Consider the following 25,763-nt stretch of genomic DNA (forward strand, 5'->3'; position numbering starts at 1 on the left):
CTGGTATTTTCGTATACTAAACTGTTATCCTTGTCTGCCGACTGAGACTAGTCTCCGGTGCCGAATAGAACTGGGACTAGTAAAGACCAGTATACAATTCACGAATGAAGGGGAAAATCACGAATAAAAAGTCACAGAAAATAAAGTCACAATAATAAAAACAAAATGTTTATGTCGCATATGTGACCTTTGGAGGTCCTCGGAGGTCGATCAACTCGCCATGATAGTTAATCGATGGCGTCTAGACTAAAATACACACGAAACGAAGCTACATGCTATTGAGTCAGTTATGTCCAGTAAATTGCTTTTTTTAGACTTTTTATAATTAAGATAAATATTTTACATTGTTATAAATCAAATATGAGAATTTGAGTCAAATAGGTGGACATGTATTTGCCAGTGACAGCTAGTGCCCCTTTAAAACAGGCGGTTATAAATAACCTATTACCATTTACTATTTACAATTTCAGTGACAATCGTTTCAGATTGACTCATTATAATATTTTTAATACTGAATATGTCAACTATCTACTAAATTTCTTTACCTAATATAATCGTAAAAAAGAAGAGAGAACAAACAAAATACTGTAACCAAGGATTGTATACGGCAAATCATGGCCTTGGAAATACTATCAATCATCATGGTACAAAAATGGAAATTATTTATTTCATTTAGATAAATGACTTTTTACCAAAAGTCATTTTTCCAAAAGTCATTTATCAAATGTAACTTATTTTTACCAAATTTGTGACCTTTTTCCCCATCGGAATGACTTGTTTTCGTGATTTTTTTACGTGAAACCAAGGATTTGGTGAAACTTTTTGTAAATTAAATTATATACCAAAAGTCATTTTTCCAAAAGTCATTTATCAAATGTAACTTATTTTTACCAAATTTGTGACCTTTTTCCCCATCGGAATGACTTGTTTTCGTGATTTTTTTACGTGAAACCAAGGATTTGGTGAAACTTTTTGTAAATTAAATTATTTGTTTTTCAAACTTTCTCCTTTTAAAACTTTTGTAATATTTCTTTACTGTTTGAGATCAAGTGTCTGTATATGAAAAAGTTATTATGACTGGAGGAATACAAATTGTACTTAATAATTTCATTCATTTCCCCAGGTATTCCGATGCTAAATATTTTCAGAAATTGATTTCCATATAACCACGCCCCCTAGCGGATGTGAAGGAAAACCAAGATGGCGACCAGTTTGAAGGGAAAACGAACCTCGAAGGCAAAGACGAAGGAATTACCATCACAAGAAGATTCATCTGAGAGTGAGATAGAAACGGAGCCTGCCAAAGCGTTTCATCGTCGTATTTCAACAAACAAGGAAATTAAAACATCGGTAGGACATCGTAAAATGCTAAATTTCTATGACAGACTGGGCATTTTGTCAGAACTGTCACTCACTAATTTCTCAACATCTCAATACCACTGAAATCAGATTTGTCAAATATATATTCAATTTCGGCTAAAATTTAATTAACACCAAATGCAAAAGCCGAAATATTATTTCTGTATTCTTAAGTAGAAGTAGTGTACTTCTATATTAGCCGGTAAGCCACAAATTAGGAAATAAGAGTTCCTCTATTTTTAGTAAACCATCCCTCAAATGTGTGATATTTTAAAGTGTTAGAAAAAAAATTGTTTTTATCTTCTATACTTTAAATGGCACATTATTTTGAAAAATTCAGCCAACAGCTAATCTTTAAATAGAAAAAGTACTATAAACATGATAAAACTTATATAAAGTAAATAATTTGGAAGCAATCATATCAACATTTAAGAGCATACATTGTATATATAAAGAGTTGCATGTTTTCTCTGAGATAATCAAAACATTTTGCAATTAACCACAGCTTGTGTAAAAGGATTAAAGCAAATGCACAAAGCCATTTGTCGATTTGACCATGTTAATGATATAACTTGTCAAAATCTTAATATGAAAGTGCATGCATTTTTAACATTATTTCATCTGGAGTACAAATGTAGACTAGTATGGCATGGGATCAGCTCACTCTGTTTCCATGCTTTCACATGAGAACTGTTAAAAAAACAATGCTTTTTAAATTTTAATATGTTTCTATTCAGGTGGCAAATTGAACCTTAAGATCAATATATACTATTTAGACTCTTTCCTGTTAAGGGCTAAAGTACATATAATGGTCCTTACAGTAGAATGCATCAAGTGTGTAGGTAAAGGTAATATCTTTGGTAAGCTTGCTTGCTAGCTGAACGGTGAAGTCATCATTAGGTTTGGTAAACTTCCCTTGTTTAGGAGTAGAATAGTCCGTACATGCATGGATGGTCTTGGTTCACATACTTCTCAAAATATGTCCTTGTAAGACAAATCTGAAAAATTTGTTTGGGGGACAGTTAGACAATTATTGTTGTTGGTTAATGTCTGTTGAAATTATTGTTTTACATGTGATGCAATTCCACAGTTATTTTTTTTTAAATATTGCTTGGCTGCCACAGTGCCAGTATCTATTTTAAAAGACTTTTGACACCAGGAAATAGTCATTTTAGAAACCTGTCAGTATTATATATGACCTTAAAGGCTTTTTTCGATCATCTAATACAATGATCAACAATATTTTTATTATGTACATAATGTACAAATGTAGTTATGAATACATGTTAGGTACGTAGATCTTGAAAACTTTGAAATTCAGAAAGACAAAAGATTTCAAAGTAGAAAATTTTGAATGGACCAACACAGAGCTGTCAAACCCTGTTACCCATTTGAGGTAAGACAGCTTATCATGTGCCAGTTGCAATCTAAGATGAAGTACAAATGCCAGTACACAATTTTTGAACTGGAAACAAAGATTAATACATTTATGTATCATATATATCTCTACCAAAGTTATTATTTGCTGATGGTACCGACAGTGTCTGAATGTACAACAGCCATATGGTTGTATGGTAGTAAAAAACTATTGATTTCCCATGGGCACTATTTTGATTTCTGGAATAGCCATCATGAGATCAAAATGTTCAGTTGTCAATGTTACTAAATTATTAGAAATTTAAAAGTATTAAATCCGAAAGGGCTGTTAACAAACAAACTAAAATGTGGGTAAAATTGTGCCCTTATTGGTGTTGTTACATGTCTATTTCCTATTTCCATCTTAATACAATGGATTTTTCAAGCTTGTACAGCAGACTTGATTCTTTGTACTTGCCTGATCTTGTGAACTGATAGCAAGTAATACATGTAGGGTGTGAAAATTACCAGTCTGCACAATATGCCACTATTCGGATTACCAACACTAGTCAAATTTAACTCTGACTAGAGAGATTTAAAAACCTATTTAGACACAGGTGACATGTTAGAATATTGGTGTTCAGAGTTGGTAGTTGGAAAGAATTCTCTACAGACTGAAAAAAAACCCCAACATTTATAAAACAGAACTTACACATACATGCTTTCATTGTGAATAAATCAACTACTTTATTATTATTTTAGTTTGATTAACACCATATCTGATATATAATAGAGTCATGATACATGTAGTGTTGCCCTCCAATGTATTGAACATTTTCTTAATTTAAATTATATGTCTTTAGAATAAGTTTTGATAGCCAAAATGGCAACATTTGTTGCTATAATGTAAATCATATCTATATATAAATCTTGTGTAAATAAATCCATAAGTATATACAAATTGCATTTACCCAAACTGTACCATATTGGTGTATTATAATTGATAGAATAGTGATTTTAACCAAAAATGGTTTTTGTTCAACACTTGTGTAAAATTCTGAAGCAGATGTCAGTTTCATATCAAACATTGTCATTATCCCTAAAGGATAAAATCATTAATGGAAAACTTTCTATATTTACATTATAATCAATATTTTACAAAATATTAGTAAATTTTTCATGATTGGTAATTCCTTCAAGCAATAAATGTCATGATTTATAACTTTTTCATTCATATTTATTAAAGGATGATATAAAGTATCTAAACTAAGTTGACAGGACTGATGGAAATTAAAATATGAAGATTAGCACTGTGAAGATTAAAAACCAACATTAAATTGGAACATGCTATTTTTGAACATAAAACAATTTGTCTTCTTTGCTCTCACAGAGTTCATTTTATTAATGTCCAAGTAATGAATTATTTTTTCAAAAGCGTTTATTGTAATACAAATGAGAGAAACAGAAAATGCACTACATGTATTTACAAAATTTGCAATATTTGCTGTACATTTGTGCAGCTTGTTTCAAGTACAAGTTAGTTGCAGTGTTTCTTATATTGATATCATTGAATTTGTTGTATATATAGTACATGTAGTATGATACTTTTTTTTTTAAATATCTAGTCAACTTTTATCATTGAATTAAAAAAATATCATAAGAAACTGCACTGTAATATTTATACATGCAATTAGTAAACTTCAAAAAAGAGTGAACAAGTCTGAATGAAGCCTTTTTGAGTTTGAATAAACTGTCTAAGTGTCTGTTCCGAGTTGCTAACTTTTGGCTTCCGAGACTGTTGTTAAAAAATAATAACTCTATTTAACATTGTGAAGGTTGGTGAAAGGACTTACTCTTCAAAAAATTTCATATGACTGTATACATTGTATGTTGATTATCTGGTTATATAGTTCTGCCATGTGATAAGCAGTAAGGTCTTATTTTGGGATTTATGACTGAAAGTTGATCTGGATGACTCCTGCAGATTCAGATATGGTTGTTGTGTACATGTTTAAATGTTAAGTTTTCTTGTATGTTTTCAGGGAGGAAAACAGAGGTTGGTACGTAAATTGTTCTGGTATCACCACTAATACTACTTCTCATACCAGCTTACCAATAGAGATTTTTTGTGGCTAGGCATTAAGGCTGCCCTTTTACAGTAATAATAAATTATTTTTTGGGGAAGATGGATATACATGTATACTGATTTACACTCACCTGGTACATTGTATATAGAAGATCAACCTATTTGTTGTCATCTCTTAGTGTCCATCATTTATATTTTTGATATCTCATTCCTTTCAATGTACTTGTGTAATACATGTACATTGATTTTAGATACATGTACATGGTATTCCCAAGGCCTTACACATATGATGTTAAAACTTTCATCATAAACACTTGCAATTTGCCTAATTATTTGCAATACATTTAAATTTTATATTGACTTTATTTCTTTTTACAGTGATCAATTTTAATTTTTCATGATTACATTGTAGATCAGTTTCTCTGAATCGCAATATAAAAGAAATGAGAAAATTTAAGTCACATGACAAAATCACTATTCACAATTGGATAAATGAAAAACGCTGTTATTTTTGTTGTTCTTCATCTTAGAAGTTACAGTTAAACTTTAAAAAAAAGATCAAATTTTATTGCAAGTTAAAGGCAACCAGTTGCAACATATAGACCTAATGAAAAAACTTAGCATTACCTAAGTCAGATGTAGGTTTCAAACAGATATTACTCATATTACACTGGGTCTTTTTTTAGTAACATAAGTCACTATATTACACAAGTAACATTTACAGGTACATGATATTTGGTTTCTTTCTTTCATCTTTTCTTACCTAGAAATTAAAAAAAAACCAAAGTATGACAAATTTGTATTTGGACTCATGTTAGTTAGAAGAAGCTTTGACATGAGTAACAACATCAGAGTTAGGTCAGTTTAAGTTACATGTAGATTACTTTAATATGCCTTCACACAAATGTACCAGTGACAAGAATTTGAAGATAGAGGAATATGAAATGCTCACTTGTTGATCATGAGGTATAGAGCTAGATGACAACAATATCTCCATAGCCTTTAGATTTTGCACAGATTTATCATTCACAAAACCCAAGTATTTTCATTGCACTGTTGATGTAGGTATTTCTAAGCATTAAAAAATAGTTAGTTCTGAAAAAAAATCATTTGTGTAGATACCAATACATGAACTTTAGACAATGTTAAAATGTCTCATTTTATTTCAAATCTTCACTTACATGTATATGTAATTTTTATCGTCCTGAATATGAATGACATATTTGCCACTTTGAAGTTTTAAATAATTAATTTTAATGTCTCAATATCAAACTTATAAATAAAAAAAATGAAACATACAATTTATATTTATTTTTTAATTGAAGTGTACTTTTAGATAAGTTCTCTGAAAAATCTGAACTATCTTCTTTTGCTGTGCTTGACTAACTAGAGTTATCTTTCTTTGACTAATATTTAGTGTGCTGATATCATGTAGAAACTAGAAGACCACTTCTGAGCTTCTATATTACTTCTATTACTGCTAAATGCAGTAAACATGTGTTTGCATAATTATATGTTGGAATTATTTTTGTTTTAAACATCTTAATTTTGTTATACCATATTAATGCTATTGAAATATACAAAAGGAAGTTCTTTTGTTTTCAAGGGCTTCAGATATATAGCAATAGGAGGATGCTGAGGCATTCTGACTTTAAATCAGTACAACTGTACCTTACTTGTTTTCATTCTTTCTTTGAATTTTTAAACATATCATCCCAAGTTTGAAAGTATTTCATTATTCTGTTTTTAGAGATACATTGTAGTTGCTTGCTTGAATTAAAGATGCTTTCAAAATGTCTTTCAAGTATGGGTAAATGATTTATAGATTTATATTGTTTAAAATTTGATTCATATTACTTACTTTTCAAATATAGTTTGAATTTTTTAAATCCACTCAGTATTGATTTTTTTGTAAGATATTTTTTTAGCTAAACTATTAAGGAATAGTATATTGTTTGGTTTAAACACCTTGTGTCTAGCGCAGCACAATTTTTAGTTGAACTGTGTAAGCAATTTTCAGATGTTTCTTAATTTATATATTTAGAATTCACTATTTTGTTTGGAGATTTATATTGTTGTGGAGTACCCAGTAGATTGTTCTCCCATGTATTTACTTCCTGTTAAACAATAGTTGAATTTTTTTAATACCCACTATGTATGGGTCAATGTATAATGAATTGGGGGTAAGGTATGAATTGCATGTCATTATGTGCAACTTCTTGTTACCTTAGAGAATCATAATGAGTTGTCACATAAATGTATGATAGATTTAAAAGTATTCATAATTTGACAAAGTTGTATCTCCTGAATTTCTAAAAAAAAGGGTTATTTTATTAAATACCTAAACTAAACAAGTACAGTTACTGTGATAGGGTTTAGAAATATACCATTATGATCATACTAAATCTTGACAATTACACCAATATTTATTTCTAAAATATGTACTATTTATATCAAAATAAAGTTTTTTCTTATTTGTAATTTCAGGCATGTACCAAAGAAGGATATCTCATGAAACAGACAAATTTCCAGGTAATTAAAGAACTTATAACTGCGAGTACTCTCAGATCTGTTCCTAGTGTCTTTTTGTTTTTGGGATGTACAAGTACCAGCAACGTCCACTTTTCTTTTTTCCATCTGATGAGTTGAGCCTTTTTCAACTGATTTTTATAGTTCGTTCTTATGTTGTACTGTTATACTACTGTCCCAGGTATAGGGAGGGTTGGGATTCTGCTAACATGTTTAACCCCTCCACATTATTTATGTATGTGCCTGTCCCTAGTCAGGAGCCTGTAATTCTGTGGTTGTCGTTTGTTTATGTGTTACATATTTGTTTTTCGTTCATTTTTTTATATAAATAAGGCCGTTAGTTTTCTCGTTTGAATAGGTTACATTGTCATATCGGGGCCTTTTATAGCTGAATATGCGGTATGGGCTTTGCACTTTGTTGAAGGCCATACAGTGACCTATAGTTGTTAATGTGTGTGTCATTTTGGTCTCTTGTGGACAGTTGTCTCATTGGCAATCATACCACATCTTTTTTATATTGAAGCAATATTTGTGATACCAAATTATGGGAAATATTCCTGTATCGATATCAATACATTGTACATTTGCCAGTTTTGTTAATGTTACTGTTATTTGTTCTTTCATGCTACGTAATCATAAGTTTAGATTAAATTTTTCATAATGCATATATATAAATAAGAAGGTTAAAAAGGAACAACAAAAAATATGAAACAGTACAATTGACCACATGGACAACTGACAGTAGTTTCTTCTTTCTTGCATTATAATAGTTGATAATGTCTTCATAACCACTGTTTATTTTAATACAGAGATGGAAAAGAAGATACTTCAAACTGAAAGGAAGAAAACTTTACTATGCAAAAGATACGAAGGTATGTTTAGTTAAGACATTTTTGTTTGGCTTTATTTCAATATACAAAATGTATAAGAATGTGTTAAGATTAGTTACAGGTTTTAAGTCAGAGCAAAATTTAAGGGACAGCAGCTACTGTACTTAATTTTGTAAGTGATATATCTGAACCATACATCTTGTCTATCATAATTCCTATGCACACCTGTAGGAAATTCTAACTTTGATTTTGAGGTAAATGTCAAAGATCAATATTACATACAGTGGGTCAGGTGGGTGTATATATTACTGGTATATTGTATATTTTGTCTCTCTGTCCTTTCATCTTTTCAGTTATCCATTACTTTCATTACAATACAAAGTAATAATGTTGTGTTTTACTGTTTGAATGATTTTTTATCAGCTTTTGAATCAATTTCTGCTCGATATTTTATAATTAACTTCTTTACCTGCTGAAAAAGGAAATTTTGTTCCATATTATAAAATAAAGGAGAGGTATACTTTGCATGGCTACACAACTTATTGAACAAATAGATTGCTTCATGATGACTTTTAGTCCAGGTATATTTGAAATGGGTTTTAATAAATTTTAGAAATATTTTTTTTCTTTCTTACCCTATGAAATTATCAAATTCAGCACTCATTGCAATTTGTTTTATTCTTTTTCTATAGCATCTCCAAAACTGGGTACATATTAGATGAATTCATATATTTTTCAGCTGCTGAACTCTTTTCATCATTTATTTATATAACACCTTTAATGTAATGCTTGACAAATTTTCAGTCTGGTATATTTGATGAGATAGAGTTAACAGATCTGAGTGTAGCAGAATGCAGTACAAAGAATATAAACCACAGTTTCCAGGTAAGCATCTTTTCTTATATTATTAGAAAAACAAAATTATATGACTATTGTAGTTTTTTCAAGAAGGTAAAAGTCTTTAATTACAAAAATCAAAAGGACATGGCAAAACCATGAAATGGGGTTTTTATAGAAGTGTTTTAATCTCTATAACTCTTGAAACAAATGAATATTCACAAACAGTATTGATGGTATGGTGTGGTGAATGGTCAGAGTTGTCTCCCATACACCATCGTTTGTACATCAAAATTGATCAATGGGGAAACTATGCAAATGTGGACATTTTCATGAGATTTTCGTAATCAAACAAGTCAACCAAGCAAAATAGTAAAAAGAAAGGAAACTGAATTTCATTGTATGTTTTTAAGATTAATTAAGGTGGCCTCTAGCCAAGTATTGATGAAACTTGTTTGAAAAAAAGAAAATACTTCAATTCATGCCAGTTGAATGCATGTAAGGCAACAAGGCTATTTAGAGAGTGATACAGGTTTACTTGACCATCTAAATTAATTAATATATTCAGATATATTAAGCTTTCACCAACTATTCACAAGCCTCTGAGGCCAAGTGGTTAAAGAAGTTCATCTACGGTATCATAGCCGATCAACACAGAATTTGTGATTTAGATCCCTGCATGTAGCAGGTACTCCAATCTTAATAGACTAGGATTTTCAGTTCTCCTGCAAAGGTTGGTGGATCTCAAAGGGCACTCCAGCATCCTCCACTAATATAAACTCACTGCTACGATATAGCCAATTGGAACTCCAGCGTCCTCCACCAATAAAAACTCACTGCTACGATATAGCCAATTGGCATTCCAGCATCCTCCACCAATAAAAACTCACTGCTACGTTATAGCCAATTGGCACTCTTGCGTCCTCCACCAATAACAACTCACTGCTACAATATAGCCAATTGGCACTCCTGCATACTCCACCAATAAAAACTCACTGCTACGATATAGCCAATTGGCACTCCAGCGTCCTCCACCAATAAAAACTCACTGCTATGATATAAACAATTGGCACTCCAATGTCCTCCACCAATAAAAACTCACTGCTACGTTATAGCCAATTGGCACTCCAGCGTCCTCCACCAATAAAAACTCACTGCTATGATAGCCAATTGGCACTCCAATGTCCTCCACCAATAAAAACTCACTGCTACGTTATAGCCAATTGGCACTCCAGCGTCCTCCACCAATAAAAACTCACTGCTATGATAGCCAATTGGCACTCCAGCATACTCCACCAATAAAAACTCACTGCTACGATATAGCCAATTGGCACTCCAGCGTCCTCCACCAATAAAAACTCACTGCTACGATATAGCCAATTGTGCTGAAATTGTTGTTAACAACCAACAATCAATCAACCAAACCATTCATATGCATATGATACAACTGTTTATATAAAAAAAGATGTTTTTATTGTATCACAATAAAGTCAATACTTTCTATTAGTTTTGTCTACAGCATTTTTTTTACTGGTTATTCTTTTTGGTTTTCATCTAAACGGGATGCAAACAATGTGTCACTTCGTAATTTTAGTCTATTTTTGAATAAGAAAATAAGTTAGCGATTATGTTAAAATTCTGACTTGATTGTTTTTCTATCACAATCATGGTAAGTTGGTAACAATGAAGAGAGGTTGGGGGATGGGATATATAGTTTTCGACCCCACCAACTGTCTGTCAGTCCTTGTTTCATTTTTCGTTTCAGATGATACTTTGTATTACAGGTTGTTTTTTATATGTCAAAATGAACTATTTTTATATTATTTATATGTTTTTATATTCGCTCAAAAGCTCCTTAAAGCTTGTGTTGCTTATTTATACTTATGCCCACTCAAAATAAAGTTTTCTTATCTTATATATCTTAATATCTTATTATCTCAAAAACTTATTAAAGGATTGCAACTTAACTTTGATATACATGTATGCCATATGGACACATTTATTAAAAGGCAGATCCATTTTTATTTTGATATATACTTTTTTGGTTGCTCATCATTGCTTTTGGGGTCAATACAACAACCGTCAAGGTAAAAGTTATTAGAAATAGTTTTTCAATGCTAAATCAAATATTACATAAGGGAGTAAAAACATGCTTGGATATATGGTCACATATAATGAAAGGAAGATCTCTTTAGATGTTCTATGTTAATCAGTCAAAGTTACTTAAACAATTGACAGAAGAAATTTTTGAAGAGAAGTGGTTTTTTTTATGCATTAAGTCAGATAGCAATCTTACAATGTACGTGGATACTGTGGATTAGTTTATTGTTGTGGGTACTAATTTTCATGGGTTGCAGGAATTTTGCATTTTCATGTATATGTGATTTTGTGGTTTTGCCAAGGGTTGATACAACTTTATACAAAGAATAAAACAATATGTATTTCGTTGAACATGTAAATTCGTGGTTCACAAGTATCCACGAAACCCACGAATATTGGTATCCAATGAATAATAGCAAGCGAATCCACAGTATGTGTTCTAATATTAATTTTAGGATTAAGAGTAATATTTCCATTAGGTTTCATGTCCCTTGGTCTAAGGCCAATGTCAGACAGAAGAATAGATATGTGTAATACGATATTACTGTTTAAATCATAATTGATGTGGAAACAAGAGTTACATGTATGTGTCGTGTGATTGCAGCATGCTTACTAAAATTCTTTTATAATATATTTTTTATATCATTGATCTAATTGACTCCTGATATGCATTTAAATGATTTATGGCACTTCACAAATTAATCACTTCTATGCAGTTTTGGTGGCCCATAAAATGGTGATGGCATAAACTATTAGTATATAGCAAAATATTTCAAAAGGTAGAAGACTTGTATACTTCATACCTTTTATACAGATCTTTTGTTCTAAAGTTTCATTTCTTATCATATGTCCATAGTTATTTGAAAATTTTCATGGTTCATGAAAATAAAGTTGTAATCTTTTCATCACATCATGAATTTCATTTTAACTGGATTTTCGTGATAAAAATGTCGGATTTTGATTTGGGGATGTACGGTGGGCTATTGGTCGGGCAGGCGGCAGCCAAATGTTGTCCGTGCATTTACTCATGAATCATTTAACCAAAGCTTTTAAAATTTTAATATGTTGTTACCGACAATAAAATGGAAGTCAAGTTCAATAATGACAATTATGACTTTTACGGTTCTGGAGTTAGTGTTCTTGAAAGATTGAAAAATGGCAATTCCAGTTCTGAGCAAGCATTAACTCATGAACTGTTTAACCAAAGCTTTAAAAATTTTAATATGTTGTTACTGACAACAAAACAGATTGAAAAATGGTGTTCCAGTTGTGTCCATGTATTTACCCATGAACTGTTCAATCAAAGATTTAAAAATTCAAATATGTTGTTACTGATGACAAAATAAAGGTCAAATTCAATAATGGCGATTTCATTTTTTTCTGTTCAGGAGTTATGGTTCTTGAAAGATTATAAAATTGTGTTACCAGTCATGTTGTTGCATTTACTCATGAACCATTTAACCATAAAGCTTTTCAAATTTTAATATGTTGTTACTGATGACAAAATGGAGGTCAAGTCTAATATTGATGATTTTCACTTTCACCTTCATCAGTTATGGTTTTTGTGATATTGAAAAATGCCAGGACACAAATAAATATTAATAAATTTTGTTTGCTGTCTCTCTGACAGCCTCTTGTTGATTACATGAATTTGTGTAATGGATCTTTGCAAGGTCTAAGTGTTTGTCAGCCAAGATTTGAACTTGACACTATTCTATGGATCAATGAGCAATCTTTAGTTTTGTTTGCCAAGTCTTTATCTCAGATACTATGAGCAAACTGTCAACTTTATTTGGTGTATGGACTTTATTGAAAGGTGTAAGATCTGACCTTGACTTTCATGGTTGATCTATTGAATTTAAAGTTTTTCTTGTTGGGTCTTTATCAGGATTCTATTAGCAATGGGCTAACTCTATTTGTCATATGGAAGTATTGTATGGTGTACATCTGACACGATTCATTTTACCTTGACTTCATTTTTATGGATCATTGGTCAATATTTAGTTTTATTGCTCAAGTCCTCTTTTTCATGTGCTATAAGCAAATCTATTTGGTATATAGTTTTTTTGTAAATTTTACATTTCCATATGGCAGGGATCGTCTCAAGATGACCTTTAATATGTACATGGTCAGTGCAATTGGTCAATTTTTATTCCTTTCTAAAATACTATATGCTATAAGTTAACTATATTTTGTAAATGGAATGATTGTAAGATGTACATGTCTGTCTGGCAGGGTTCAATGGACTTTGGTCGCATTTAGTGATTTACATGGATCATTTTGGGTTTTATGTTTATGTGATTCCTCAACTTGAAGTAATAATGTAAAACCTTTATTTTAAAGACTTTCAACATCAATTAAACAATGATCAGTAGAGTGAAAAAGATTTAAAATGTCTGCACTATTGTTTTTATTTGGAGAATAGTTATAAAATATATGTTTCATTATACTGAACGCTTTAACTTTTCTCAAGAAGGTGTAAGTTTTGGATGTCCAAATATATTCCGTTTACTGAAAGAGCAGTTATATAGCAAAACTATCTCTCTCTGACATCCATACATTTGAAAATTTTCTTTACTCCTGGTTTTTGTAGTTAGATTACATATTCAACACTGAATGACAATGTTGTTGCAATATCTTTTATTTGGTTAACCAAGGATTGAAAATGAAGTTAAAATTGATTGCATTTCACCTTGCATAGTAATACAACCAGAAATGTTTGAAGTCTCAGATCGTAAGCTACTTAAGCAAGCTAAATAGCTCACACCACCTTTTCTGACATGAGAAATTGTGATACAAATGTTTGACAATCTGAGAAAAGTCATATTGATAGATGAAATTACTTTCTATTTTTGGGTGGTGGTTCCAAGTATGATTTTTTTTAACTAATGTGATTGGGGGATTACATTATAGAGGAACTCTTCCTCATTGTTTAATATAAATTGTAATCTAGTTAAGTGGACAGTCATTGATCATAAGTATCCATTGTCAATGTTTTTTTTAAAAGTTTATATGAATTTCAAATAAAATCATATTTTAAAAAAGTTAATTTTAATAACTATTTATTTCATATGAGGTAAAATTTTAAAATTAATTTTAGTAAAATTCTTCATTGGTTTTCAGCGTTATCAGTGTCCTCCTGTTAAAAAGAACAAAACACGATAACAGTGATGTTTTTCCTACTTCCTTGTATTGTTCAATCTTCTGATGATTTCATTACAAAAAATAAATACTGTTTTAATAAAATTGGGAATGGAAATGGGGAATGTGTCAAAGAGACAACAACCTTACTGAAAAGGCAAAAAACAGCCAAAGGCCACCAATGGGTCTTCAACACAGCAAAAAAATCCTGCATTGGAGGGAGGTTTCAAAATTTGTGACCCTTGGAAGGTGTTAAGTATATTTGGAAAACGACTGTACATGTATGACATTCTTGAGAGTCCATTTATTGGTACAGTTTAGCTTGAACAGATTTGAGTGCTGAAAAGTACGGCAATAACTTTTAAGATTAAAAGAATATTAACAATAAATTTTTAATTACATATTGGGAATTATAACAAATTAGACAAGTTTTCCAGGATAATGGGTAGGTAATCTGAACAGCCTTGAAAGACTGGGAATGTTCATAACATTAGAAAATGTTCCTTGCAATAAAAAGAAGTTATTGCAAAGGTATTGTAAATTAATGAAAAAGAACTTTTTGTCTCATCTGAAATTTGAAGAAGTGGCCTGCAAAGAGATTGATTGATTGTTGATTGCTTACTTAACATTCAGTGGCAAACATTTCATGCATGTACAACCGATTCTGCAAACTTTAAGATTTATTTTGTTTGGCCTTTAAGTATGTCTAAACCAGTGGTAACAATATGTTGTTGTCTGTGAATCTGCCTGATTATAAAGATTATAATAAGTACTCTAAGAAAGTAAATGAACAGGTAAATCTGTTACTGTATGTAGGTGTAAGAGATAACCTGCCTCTGGTTAACATATTAGAGGGGTGGGGTAAGTAAATACAAAGTCATTTGATGCCTAATTAAAACACATAAGCTGTAATTTTCTGCCTACAGATTTAACAGGAAGTGCACACTAGGGAAAAGTAACATCAGAATAATATAACTATTTCATTTCATGGAGGAAATGAAATAACTATTTCTGTGTGAAAAAACGCACATTAGATTTTTATAATCTTGGAAGTTAGTGATGTATTAAAAGAAAATAATAATCAGGTATTGGCAAGTATTTTTCAAATTACATTTTTTTTAAACTATTTATAACAGCAAGTATTTGACTTGGTATAAGTAGTTACAAAACTTATTGTCACAGTGCTTTGGTTCAGTTTTAAAAAAAATCTACACATAATGCTCATATATAGGTAGTTTGCTTTATTTAGGTCTGCTGTCTTTGAATTTAGATTTTATTAATGCAATGAGTAAATTTTTTTTATCTATCCTTTTAAGTTTTACAAAAGTCCAAGTAAAAATTGCTTTTGGAAACCACTTAATATCTCTGCTGTATGAATGAAGCCAGGATATCTGATTGAAGGTCAAGACATTTATTTTATTTTTTTATGGGGTTTGTTCTTGTCTTCTTATTCCCCTGGCTATGGTGGTGTATATCACATGAATGACGGAACAGAATCAGATACAGATACAGATACTGTAATCAAATATTATTAAGAAAAAACAATGTATTGAAAATGTTTCAATTCATTTGTTTTAATAGTAATTATTTGCTTTTGTCAGTACTTGATGAAAAAATTCTAAGGTGATTGACTCGTTAAACAAAAAGCTTTTTTAATGATTCCGATTATTGACAAAACATGAAGAGCTGAAGCAATATTCAATATATTAGTAGCTTTATTGTATTTCATTATGACTTACACCTGTTCATCAAACTAGACAATATTACAGTTCACAAGATAATGTGCTATTCAATCTTACACAATAAATTAACATCCCACATCAAAGACTAGATTTCTCCTCTGGTTAATTACTTAATCCAGCCATTGTCAATTTCACCCATCATTAGAATGGACTAATCCCCAATCTGACAGTCTAGAGCAGCTGATTTAATGCTACATGTGGGTTGAAGAGTCAGGTCTTGATTAATTATACAGTAATCCTATACACTATACACAGGTAAGGATATATTTGTCTTTCTTATTATTTTTCATTTCTGTTCGAAAAAAAATCGAATTTTGATTTTCACATAAATTTTGAAAATAAGTGAGTTCTATGATATTCAGGAATTCTTTAAGTACAGAGAAAGAATAAAACCTGCTGCCAATTAATGAATGTACTGAATATAGTAACAGTCTAAGATTTTAGTAACAACAGCATCTATAGTAGTCATTTGTAAACATGATTAGGAATGTATGTAATGCTAGGCATATTTACAGTGCTACATTTTACATAATATGCATAGTTTGCATGAGGAAGAACATGTACATTTCTACAATACTGTTAAATTTGACCCAGATACCATGTTTCTATTTTTATGCAAATTAAACAGTTATATTATACAAATACATTTAATGGAAATGTTATGTGGAGAAGTTCCTAGATAGAATAACAGGTTTTTATACGACCACAAATTTTTGCTATCACGTTGGCGTCGGCGTCGTCGTCCGTCGTCCGAATACTTTTAGTTTTCGCACTCTAACTTTAGTAAAAGTGAATGGAAATCTATGAAATTTTAACACAAGGTTTATGACCACAAAAGGAAGGTTGGTATTGATTTTGGGAGTTTTGGTCTCAACAGTTTAGGAATTAGGGGCCAAAAAAGGGCCCAAATAAGCATTATTCTTGGTTTTCGCACAATAACATTAGTTTAAGTAAATAGAAATCAATGAAATTTAAACACAATGTTAATGACTACAAAAGGAAGGTTGGTATTGATTTTGGGAGTTTAGGTCCCAACAGTTTAGGAATTAGGGGCCAAAAAGGGACCCAAATAAGCATTTTTCTTGGTTTTCGCACCATGACGTTAGTATAAGTAAATAGAAATCTATGAAATTTAAACACAAGGTTTATGACCATAAAAGAAAGGTTGGGTTTGATTTTGGGAGTTTTGGTCCCAACATAATAAGGGGCCCAAAGGGTCCAAAATTAAACTTTTGTTTGATTTCATCAAAATTGAATAATTGGGGTTCTTTGATATGCTGAATCTAACTGTCATGACTGTGTATGTAGATTCTTAAGTTTTGGTCCCGTTTTCAAATTGGTCTACATTAAGGTCCAAAGGGTCCAAAATTAAACTTAGTTTGATTTTGACAAAAAATGAATCAGTTAGGTTCTTTGATATGCTGAATCTAAAAATGTACTTAGATTCTTGATTATTAGCCCAGTTTTCAAGTTGGTCCAAATCGGGGTCCAAAATTAAACTTTGTTTTATTTCATCAAAAATTGAATAAATGGGGTTCTTTGATATACCAAATCTAACTGTGTATGTAGATTCTTCATTTTTGGTCCTGTTTTCAAATTGGTCTACACTAAAGTCCAAAGGGTCCAAAATTAAACTTAGTCTGATTTTAACAAAAATTGAAATCTTGAAGTTCTTTGATATGCTGAATCCAAAAATGTACTTAGATTTTTTATTATGGGCCCAGTTTTCAAGTTGGTCCAAATCAGGATCTAAAATTATTATATTAAGTATTGTGCAATAGCAAGTCTTTTCAATTGCACAGTATTGCGCAATGGCAAGAAATATCTAATTGCACAATATTGTGAAATATCAAATTTTTTTTTAATTAGAGTTATCTTTCTTTGTCCAGAATAGTAAGCAAGAAATATCTAATTGCAAAATATTGTGCAATAGCAAGATTTTTTTTTAATTGGAGTTATCTTTCTTTGTCCAGAATCAACTTAAATCTTTGTTATATACAATATACAATGTATATTCACTTTTTACTACCAACTGATAAATTAAAATAATCTTTACCATTCAGTGATAACAAGCAGTTTTTTTACATCTTAATATTTTGTGATGTATTTAAATGAGTAGTTATTGTTGCAAACTCCATTAGAAATTTTAATTGAGATTAGTTTTGGAATAAGGGAAAGGGGGATGTGATTAAAAAAATTGGGTTCAATTTTTCTCATCCATTTGAAATTTCATAAATAAAAAAGAAAATTTCTTCAAACATTTTTTTGAGAGGATTAATATTCAACAGCATAGTGAATTGCTCTAAGAGAAACAAAAATTTTAAGTTCATTAGAACACATTCATTCTGTGTCAGAAACCTATGCTGTGTCAACTATTTAATCACAATCCAAATTTAGAGCTGAATCCAGCTTGAATGTTGTGTCCATACTTGCCCTAACCGTTCAGGGTTCAACCTCTGCGGTCGTATAAAGCTACGCCCTGCGGAGCATCTGGTTGTATCTATATTTAACATTACAAGCTCAGTACTGACTCTACTCTCACCTTAATCTTTAACTATAGGTCAATTTTTGAAATTTCTTGGAACAGTTATCATAATCAAGTCATTAACATTAACTTCTGGTCAAGCAAGAATTGTAAATTTTTTTCCAGGTACACAAGTAATTTTTGTTTAGAAATAAGCTTTTAAGAATTAAGTTTTTCAATTAGAAAATTATTTTGTTATAAATTTGGTTTTTACTCATTTTGGTTGTTATACATTTTTCTTGTTATCGGTTTTACTCAATGTTGAAGGTTGTACAGTTGCTGATAATTGCTTATATCCACTTCAGTTGAACTCTGGTGGATAGTTCTTACATTAAATTTAAAGTTTATGTTCGATTGATTGACTGTCATTTAATGCCATTTCAGCAATATAAGTTATGTAAGGTGGCAGACCAGTCATTTCTGAAAAAGGGGGGTACTTACACAGGCAAGTCATATACTGGGGAGGGGGTGTTCCCAACCCTATGTCCCCATATAAAAGCATGATTGTCAAACAAAAAGGGGGTTCCAACCCCAGAACACCCCCCTGTATTTCTTGGAGGCTTTATGTTTGACAGAGGTATTATTTAAACCAGTTAACTTATAACAAATGTCTATATCTATCTCTGTGTTGTGACACTTTATATTTTAACTACAAAATAATATGGGGGCCTCAATGGCCGAGTGTTCTAAGTAGTTAGTATTGTAATCACTAGCCAGTCAACACTGAGGTTGTAAGTTCGAACCCCACTTGTGCGAGTTCACTAGACTCCAATCTTTATTGACTAGGATTGTCAGTTCTCCGTGCACTCTGACTTTCTCCACCAATAAAAACTGGTCGCCACAAAATAGCCCAAAAGCTGTTTAAAAGTGGAGTTAAAATACCAAAAATCAAATCAAATCAAAAGGATATGAATTCCAGAATTACTTTTATTACTGATGGTCTACCTGTTGTATACAAGTGAAAGCTTTAATAATGTAAATCAGTATAAAGCTAGTTGAACCAGGGCATGTACCAATTTTTCTGGAGCTTTGGAGTATGGAGATTCAGTATTTATTTAGTAGTGGCTTTATTTTGGATTGTACAAGTAAACAACTTCAGTATTGTTAAGTGGAATACTGGTATGTTTATTTCTGATGTGGACATGACCTTATTCTCATGCTTGGTGACTAAAATTGGTCATGTGGAAGGTTCTCAATTGTTTTGTTCCTGGTTATGGATGTTTAAATGTTAACTGTATTTGGTGTTTGGGTGGTTAAATAATCGCGAAATAGATTTCCATCTGACATTGACCTCTTATGTATGTTGTTGATATGTTCATTTGTTCTTATGAATATATGTCCTCTGACATTTAACTTTTATAAAACTGATTGATTGATTGTGGGCTGTTTAACATCTATTGGCAATTTTATGCTACTGTGGCTAAGTGAAATGACTCAGAAATCATTATATAATGGATTAAAATTTATATCACAACTTTTGATCTTATCATTTTATACAAACAAGACACTGAACTTTAACATTACATTTAATGCCCTCTGGTTTTTTATATTCAACCAAACAGTATATGAAAAAGTGATACAGATCAAAATGTAATGTACTTAACTAACTTGAAAGTAGGGAAAGGTTCCGAGCAGCTTTTTAAAGATGTAAGCTGACCACATCATATGCTGGAAAATATTGCTCCTTGGGACAATTTACTCTGATTATGATTAAGTCATTAAGATAATCAGACATCAGCAAATGTGACAGTGTTGGTTTTCAGTATAGTTTGAAAGAAGTGAAAAAGTAATACATGTACAGGCAAATTTCTAGTTGTATATTTGTTCATTCTCAGTCTTGTATGATTTTATGTATGAAATGCATCACAAACTTCTAGTGTTTGTTTTGCTTTTATGTTTGTTCCTTAAGGATATATCTGTTTGCTTTATATACAAAGTTATCGAAGTTAAAAGTAAACAATGTTTTCTGTCTACAATTATCTAACACCTCAGTATAGGTTACCAGTTTATGAATGAAGTAATGAGCATTTTGTTGCAGGGAAAATTTCTTATTATCAGTCGGTATCTAACGAAAATATACACACAGAATTAACTAAGAAAATACATCATAGAATTCATTTTCATGCTAAAAAACATAAATTCATAAGAGCTCTTAAATTTGTAAATAATTTGAACTTGAAGAAGGGTTGAAGTTAGGATTTAATCACACATTCCTTTCCATTCCTGCAATGACAGGAGTCCCATGGCCATGTACAGACACAAAACCAAGCCTTTCTTTACAGTCTGATGTGTTTTAAGATTTGCCACTTATCCTATTCTTTTTTACTGAATACTTTATAAGTATCCCTTATACATAATGGTCTTGAATGAAATTTCTGTCACATTTTTCTAAGCAATTACAAATAAGGGTTTCCTGAAATTTGTTTTCAGGCTTTCTTGTAAATATGCTTTACTTTGTCAAGGCTTTTCACATTCAACATTCATCAACCACCTGTTTACTATAATATTTCTATATTCTAACATAATGACCATGTATGAAAATTCTATATACTTTAAGCGGGTATCATTAGTTTCACTTCTTTACTGCTTGATCCCCAATACAAGATTATGACATAGTCTCACATATATATGTTTATACCCCTTGAGGAATATGAATTGACAACAGATTCTTCTGCTATGAATAAGAAATAAATTGAAAACAACCCAAACATAATCATAATCAAAAGACATCAATAGAGTAACATACAGTTTTCTAAGATAGAATGGTGTTTGTCCATGCTCTACGTCAAAGTCTCCACAAGTCACAGAAACCTTATTAGTAGTTTACAATTTATAAACACTAACTTAGAATAAACTTCAGCTTGACCTGACTTGACTTTTAAAAAAGTTAGATTTTTAAAGAAAGAAATAGATTTTATTAGGTAAAAACTTTCAAGATTTGATTTGATCTTGAAGTAAAAGGGATTCCATTGATATAACTTCCTTGTTTTATGATGTAATACGACAAGCCTATAATAATATATCTGATATTTCATATATCATATTAATAAGTGTGTATATTAACATTAGTAGAAAGAGGATTAAAAATGCTAAAGTTAGTTTTTGTACAGTATTGATTTGTCTGTGTATGTCATCAATAAACTTTGTAGGAGTAGAGAAACAGAGAATTTTATTGTTTTAATACCAATAAAAGGTTTTTATATGTGGCAGTTTTCCTCATATATGTCTGTTTTAACTTTTAATGATCTGCAGTTCCCAATAAATAACATATGTAGGATTTCCCTTGTGAAGATTCAGATTTATCTACTTTAATATATGTGTCAATGTTATTCCTTTGTTATAATATGTTTTCTCCAAATGTAAACAAATGGCAGCCAAAAATCTTTGTGGACAACAAGAATTTATAAGTATTTTTGTCAGGAATATGAAAACTGTTTTGAACCATGATGATTCAGTAGGACATCAAAAAGCATTTTGAAACACTTGTTTGCTTAGAAAATATTGATGAATGTAAGTCAACAAGATGTACATGATGTATGCTGATGCAATGCCAAAAAATCTCTTCCGAATCAATCAAAACATACATTATTGACATTTTATGTCATAATTACTAGAAAACTGTTACAGACCCTCAGCCTGTGTTATTTTCTACACTTTATCAAAATTTGACCACATTTTTTGCTGCTTTTTCTGAGATTTCAGTGATCAAAACTAAGAGGTTGTTTTTGCTGTATAACATTTTAAATAATGTCCTGTCTTTTGTTTTGTTTGAAATCTGTAAAATCTGACATTTTGTCTTAAAGACTATAAATTAGTTTGCATGACAATTGTTTTTGTTGATATGGAGTCGAGGGGTATGCTTGTTTTCTCACTAAATGTTCTTGAATTTATTCTGACTTTAAGATATCACTATGCTTTTTACCATATGAAGGCAGTTGTATTTTCCTTCTTCAATGAATAAATTTTGAGTAGAAATTGCTTCCTATAATAATTTTTGTCCCCTGCATTACACGTTGCAGGGGACATGGAAATACCGGCCTACATGTGTTTGTCCTTCCGTCTGAGACCTTCTGTCTGTCTGTCTGGTCTTATTAGAGATTTCACATTTACAATTCTTGCCAGATTTTTATTAAACTTATACTATACTATAGGTTAATATCAGCAATATCTAAGATTATTTCTAAAATGGTGGATGATCAACTTTAAAAAAAAAAAAGTTATGCCCCTTGGACATATTAAAAAAGTGCAACAGGGGGTACATTTGAACTCTTATTTTATGTATCATATTTTTATGGAGTTCTAATTAATAGTGTAGTGTCATGGTCATATCATATTATATATCATGATTATATTAAATTGTATATCATGATCATATCATATTTTATATCATGATTGTATCAATTGTAAATTGCAATTGTCATCCACTAAATAAATATGCTTAACTATGTACTTACAGATGTAGGTGATATATAGGATATATGGTTCATTGTTTTGTAGTGCTGTCTTTTGGTGTGTGAAATTCAGTTGTGTTTGTAAAATACTAAAATTTGCTTCAACGAAGAGATGCAGAATTTTTTAGACAATAGTTCGTTCTGCTTGAAACCAATGGTTCGTTTGATTTTGACAACTTTCGGATAAGTAATTCATGAGTGAGAAACTGCGAGCATCGCACAATAACTCATGTTAACTATAAAGTACATGTTTTTTCAGTTGTATATGTTTCTAGATTGATTGAAATTAATCATTAGTTTCCAACATTTATAAGATTGCCTTTTTACTACAACTTTAGAAATGTTACATACACTGCTTTGGTTCTATAAAATCAGACCATATATGCTTTCTTTAGTCTAAAGAGTTTTCTGTTGAAACAAATCCTTTAAATAAAAATAAGTGATTGGAAAGATTAAGAGATTCTGCTCTATATTTTTTCAATAAAGACAAGATTATATCACCAGAATAGAAAGTGTTGTTATTTTCATTCAGTTGTATAAAATAACAAATATCATGATTTCTTATTTCTAAGATAAATTGTCACCACTAACATAATGAAATGCATGACAAGTTCAGTGATTTTAAAGAGTTCTGCTTTAAAGAACAACATGAGATGAGATTTAATAAATCATTCATGGTGTTTTAATCAAACAGTTTTAAAATCATGAACTATAATTCCTGTTTTTATACAAGTTCGTTTTGGTTTAAGTGTGCCATGTAACAAAAAATTATCGCAATATAAGCTCAGATACTGTATAGGAAGCAGAAAAGGTAAATTTATTGTTTTGTTGTATCACACAATCAAAAAATAGTAGTACATATATTCAAATACCATGAATCAACTTTTTTTGCAGAATTTTTTTTTGTGTATAGCCAACTCTAGTTGCCTTCTTATTATGAGAAGGAAAAAAAATCTGTATTTTTTTATTGTTGATTCATTCATAGACATTTGTAACGAGATGATCATAGTGTCACATGGTTTAGACTACTGAAGCATTATTTTTCTATGTGATAGTTATGTAATGGTCAATACAAAATGCATATTGCTTGCAAAAATGTATATGGTTTAAAAAAATATAATAATGAGTTCATTGTTATATTCATCTTTATTCAAAGCTGGTTTTGATATGAACTACTGTATAATAAACTGTTTCTGATACATACTTACAGCTAGATCCAAAATATGTTGATATTCTTCTATAATTTCTATTCCGTATCATTTTGGCCAGACTGACCTACATTTCATAGTGGAGTTACTTTTGTTTGAACTTTAATTTGAAAGTACCAGTCTTTCGCATACAACATTTTTACCAGCTCATCCAAAATATACTAAATAGATTTTTTATCATCAGATTTAATGAAAAAAATGACTGCTTGGGTTTATGGAAATGGTCTGAACTGAATTGATACATGTTTTACTCATATCTGATAAAAAACAAAATAAGACAAACACCTGTGGTCAACATGATTTTATACCAGAATTGTACAGTTTACTTTTTTCTACAGGGGTGTCCACGGTCTTTGATGGTAAGTATGGTCGGGTGCTTTAGATCATTATGTTCTGTTATTAATGTTCATTAATGAAACAGGCTTCTCCTATAACTAAGTCAAGTGAGGTTCGTAGTCTTCTGACTTAATTGGAGAAGTCTGCATCAGGAACATTTTTTATAGGAAAACTTTTTATTTGTGCTTATGTGTACTTTGGTATTCAATATTGCTTGTTATTAGAAAAATAGATAATTCGTTTCATTTTATACAAAAAGTAGTTGTGTTTATTTATTTTTTAAAGAATAAAAGTTAGTACTTATCAATAAATGTTTGTATACATACATATATAACTATATTACTTTATTTTAATAATTTATTTGATTTATTGTGCTTGAATTTTTTTATCTTGATATGTAATTATATACAGTAGTCCTCTTCCTGTTTTGTTCCCTAAAGGGAGGTAACTCTCAAATCAACCTTTGTTTTCAATTTCAATGTAAGGAAGCTTGATTGTCATGTTTTGGATTTTTAGTCAGATTTTTGGAATTCTCTGGCTTTATCCATTTGAATGTCTTAAAAATAATTGCCTATTGACCCCCATTTTTCCTTTTATAAATCTGTAACATGTATAATGACAAGCCATCTGTAAAACTCTTATAAAATTTTAATTATTTTTTAATACATGTAGTTTTTGAGAACATAAATTTGTCAATGATAAAGCTATGAAAAGTCAAAAGAGAATTTTTTCCTGCCAAAATTTCAATGGCTAAAATCTCGAAAAGAAGCACATTGACCTATATATTTATTTTTCTCTTTTGATTCCTTTATTAATCTCCTATCACTAAAACTAGTGTTTTGAAAAGTTAATTATTTTGAAAATGAGAAGTGAATTCCCTTAAATCTTGTCTTTACCAGAACTTAATATTTTGAACTATGTTGTTACATTTTGTGGTAAAGACATGACCTTATGAGATTTGGATTACTGTCTAGTTTACTATGGCAATCATTTATTTGACTATAATGATCACTAATTATTGTGAGCAACAGTTTTACCACTCTGAAGTGCAATATAATCTTATACAGTTGTTAAACATCATGGGCATATATTTTTGAACAATTTTGAGTAGCCTTGTCAAAATTAAGATTTTTATGCCCCCTTTTATGGGCATTATGTTTTTCTGTCTGTGTGTTCGTTGGTTCTTTCTTCCCTCCGTCTGTCCGACAGGTTAATTATTGAGTAAAAGTTAAATTCAATTTCAAAGTGCATTAGAAATACAAAA

The 25,763-nt window shown here is 30.5% G+C and overlaps 1 protein-coding gene across 3 annotated transcripts in view; it reads left to right on the forward strand.

Annotated features, from left to right (window-relative positions):
* The first annotated feature begins 1,172 nt into the window (after positions 1-1,172).
* The window catches only part of LOC139516852 (diacylglycerol kinase delta-like), a 78,045-nt gene continuing 53,454 nt past the window's right edge, over positions 1,173-25,763 (forward strand). For 2 of the 3 annotated variants that reach the window (XM_071307201.1, XM_071307202.1), the window contains exons 1-4: positions 1,173-1,350; positions 7,289-7,333; positions 8,140-8,202; positions 8,965-9,045. In XM_071307201.1, coding sequence (XP_071163302.1) covers positions 1,201-1,350; positions 7,289-7,333; positions 8,140-8,202; positions 8,965-9,045 — 339 coding nt within the window. In that variant the 5' untranslated portion in view covers positions 1,173-1,200. Of the gene's footprint in view, positions 1,351-4,757; positions 4,776-7,288; positions 7,334-8,139; positions 8,203-8,964; positions 9,046-24,501; positions 24,523-25,763 lie in introns of all 3 variants that reach the window. The other variant, XM_071307199.1, reaches the window with a different exon arrangement.

Source organism: Mytilus edulis, chromosome 3 (genome assembly GCF_963676685.1).
Source record: "Mytilus edulis chromosome 3, xbMytEdul2.2, whole genome shotgun sequence".
In the NCBI taxonomy this organism is placed as follows: Eukaryota; Metazoa; Mollusca; class Bivalvia; order Mytilida; family Mytilidae; genus Mytilus; species Mytilus edulis.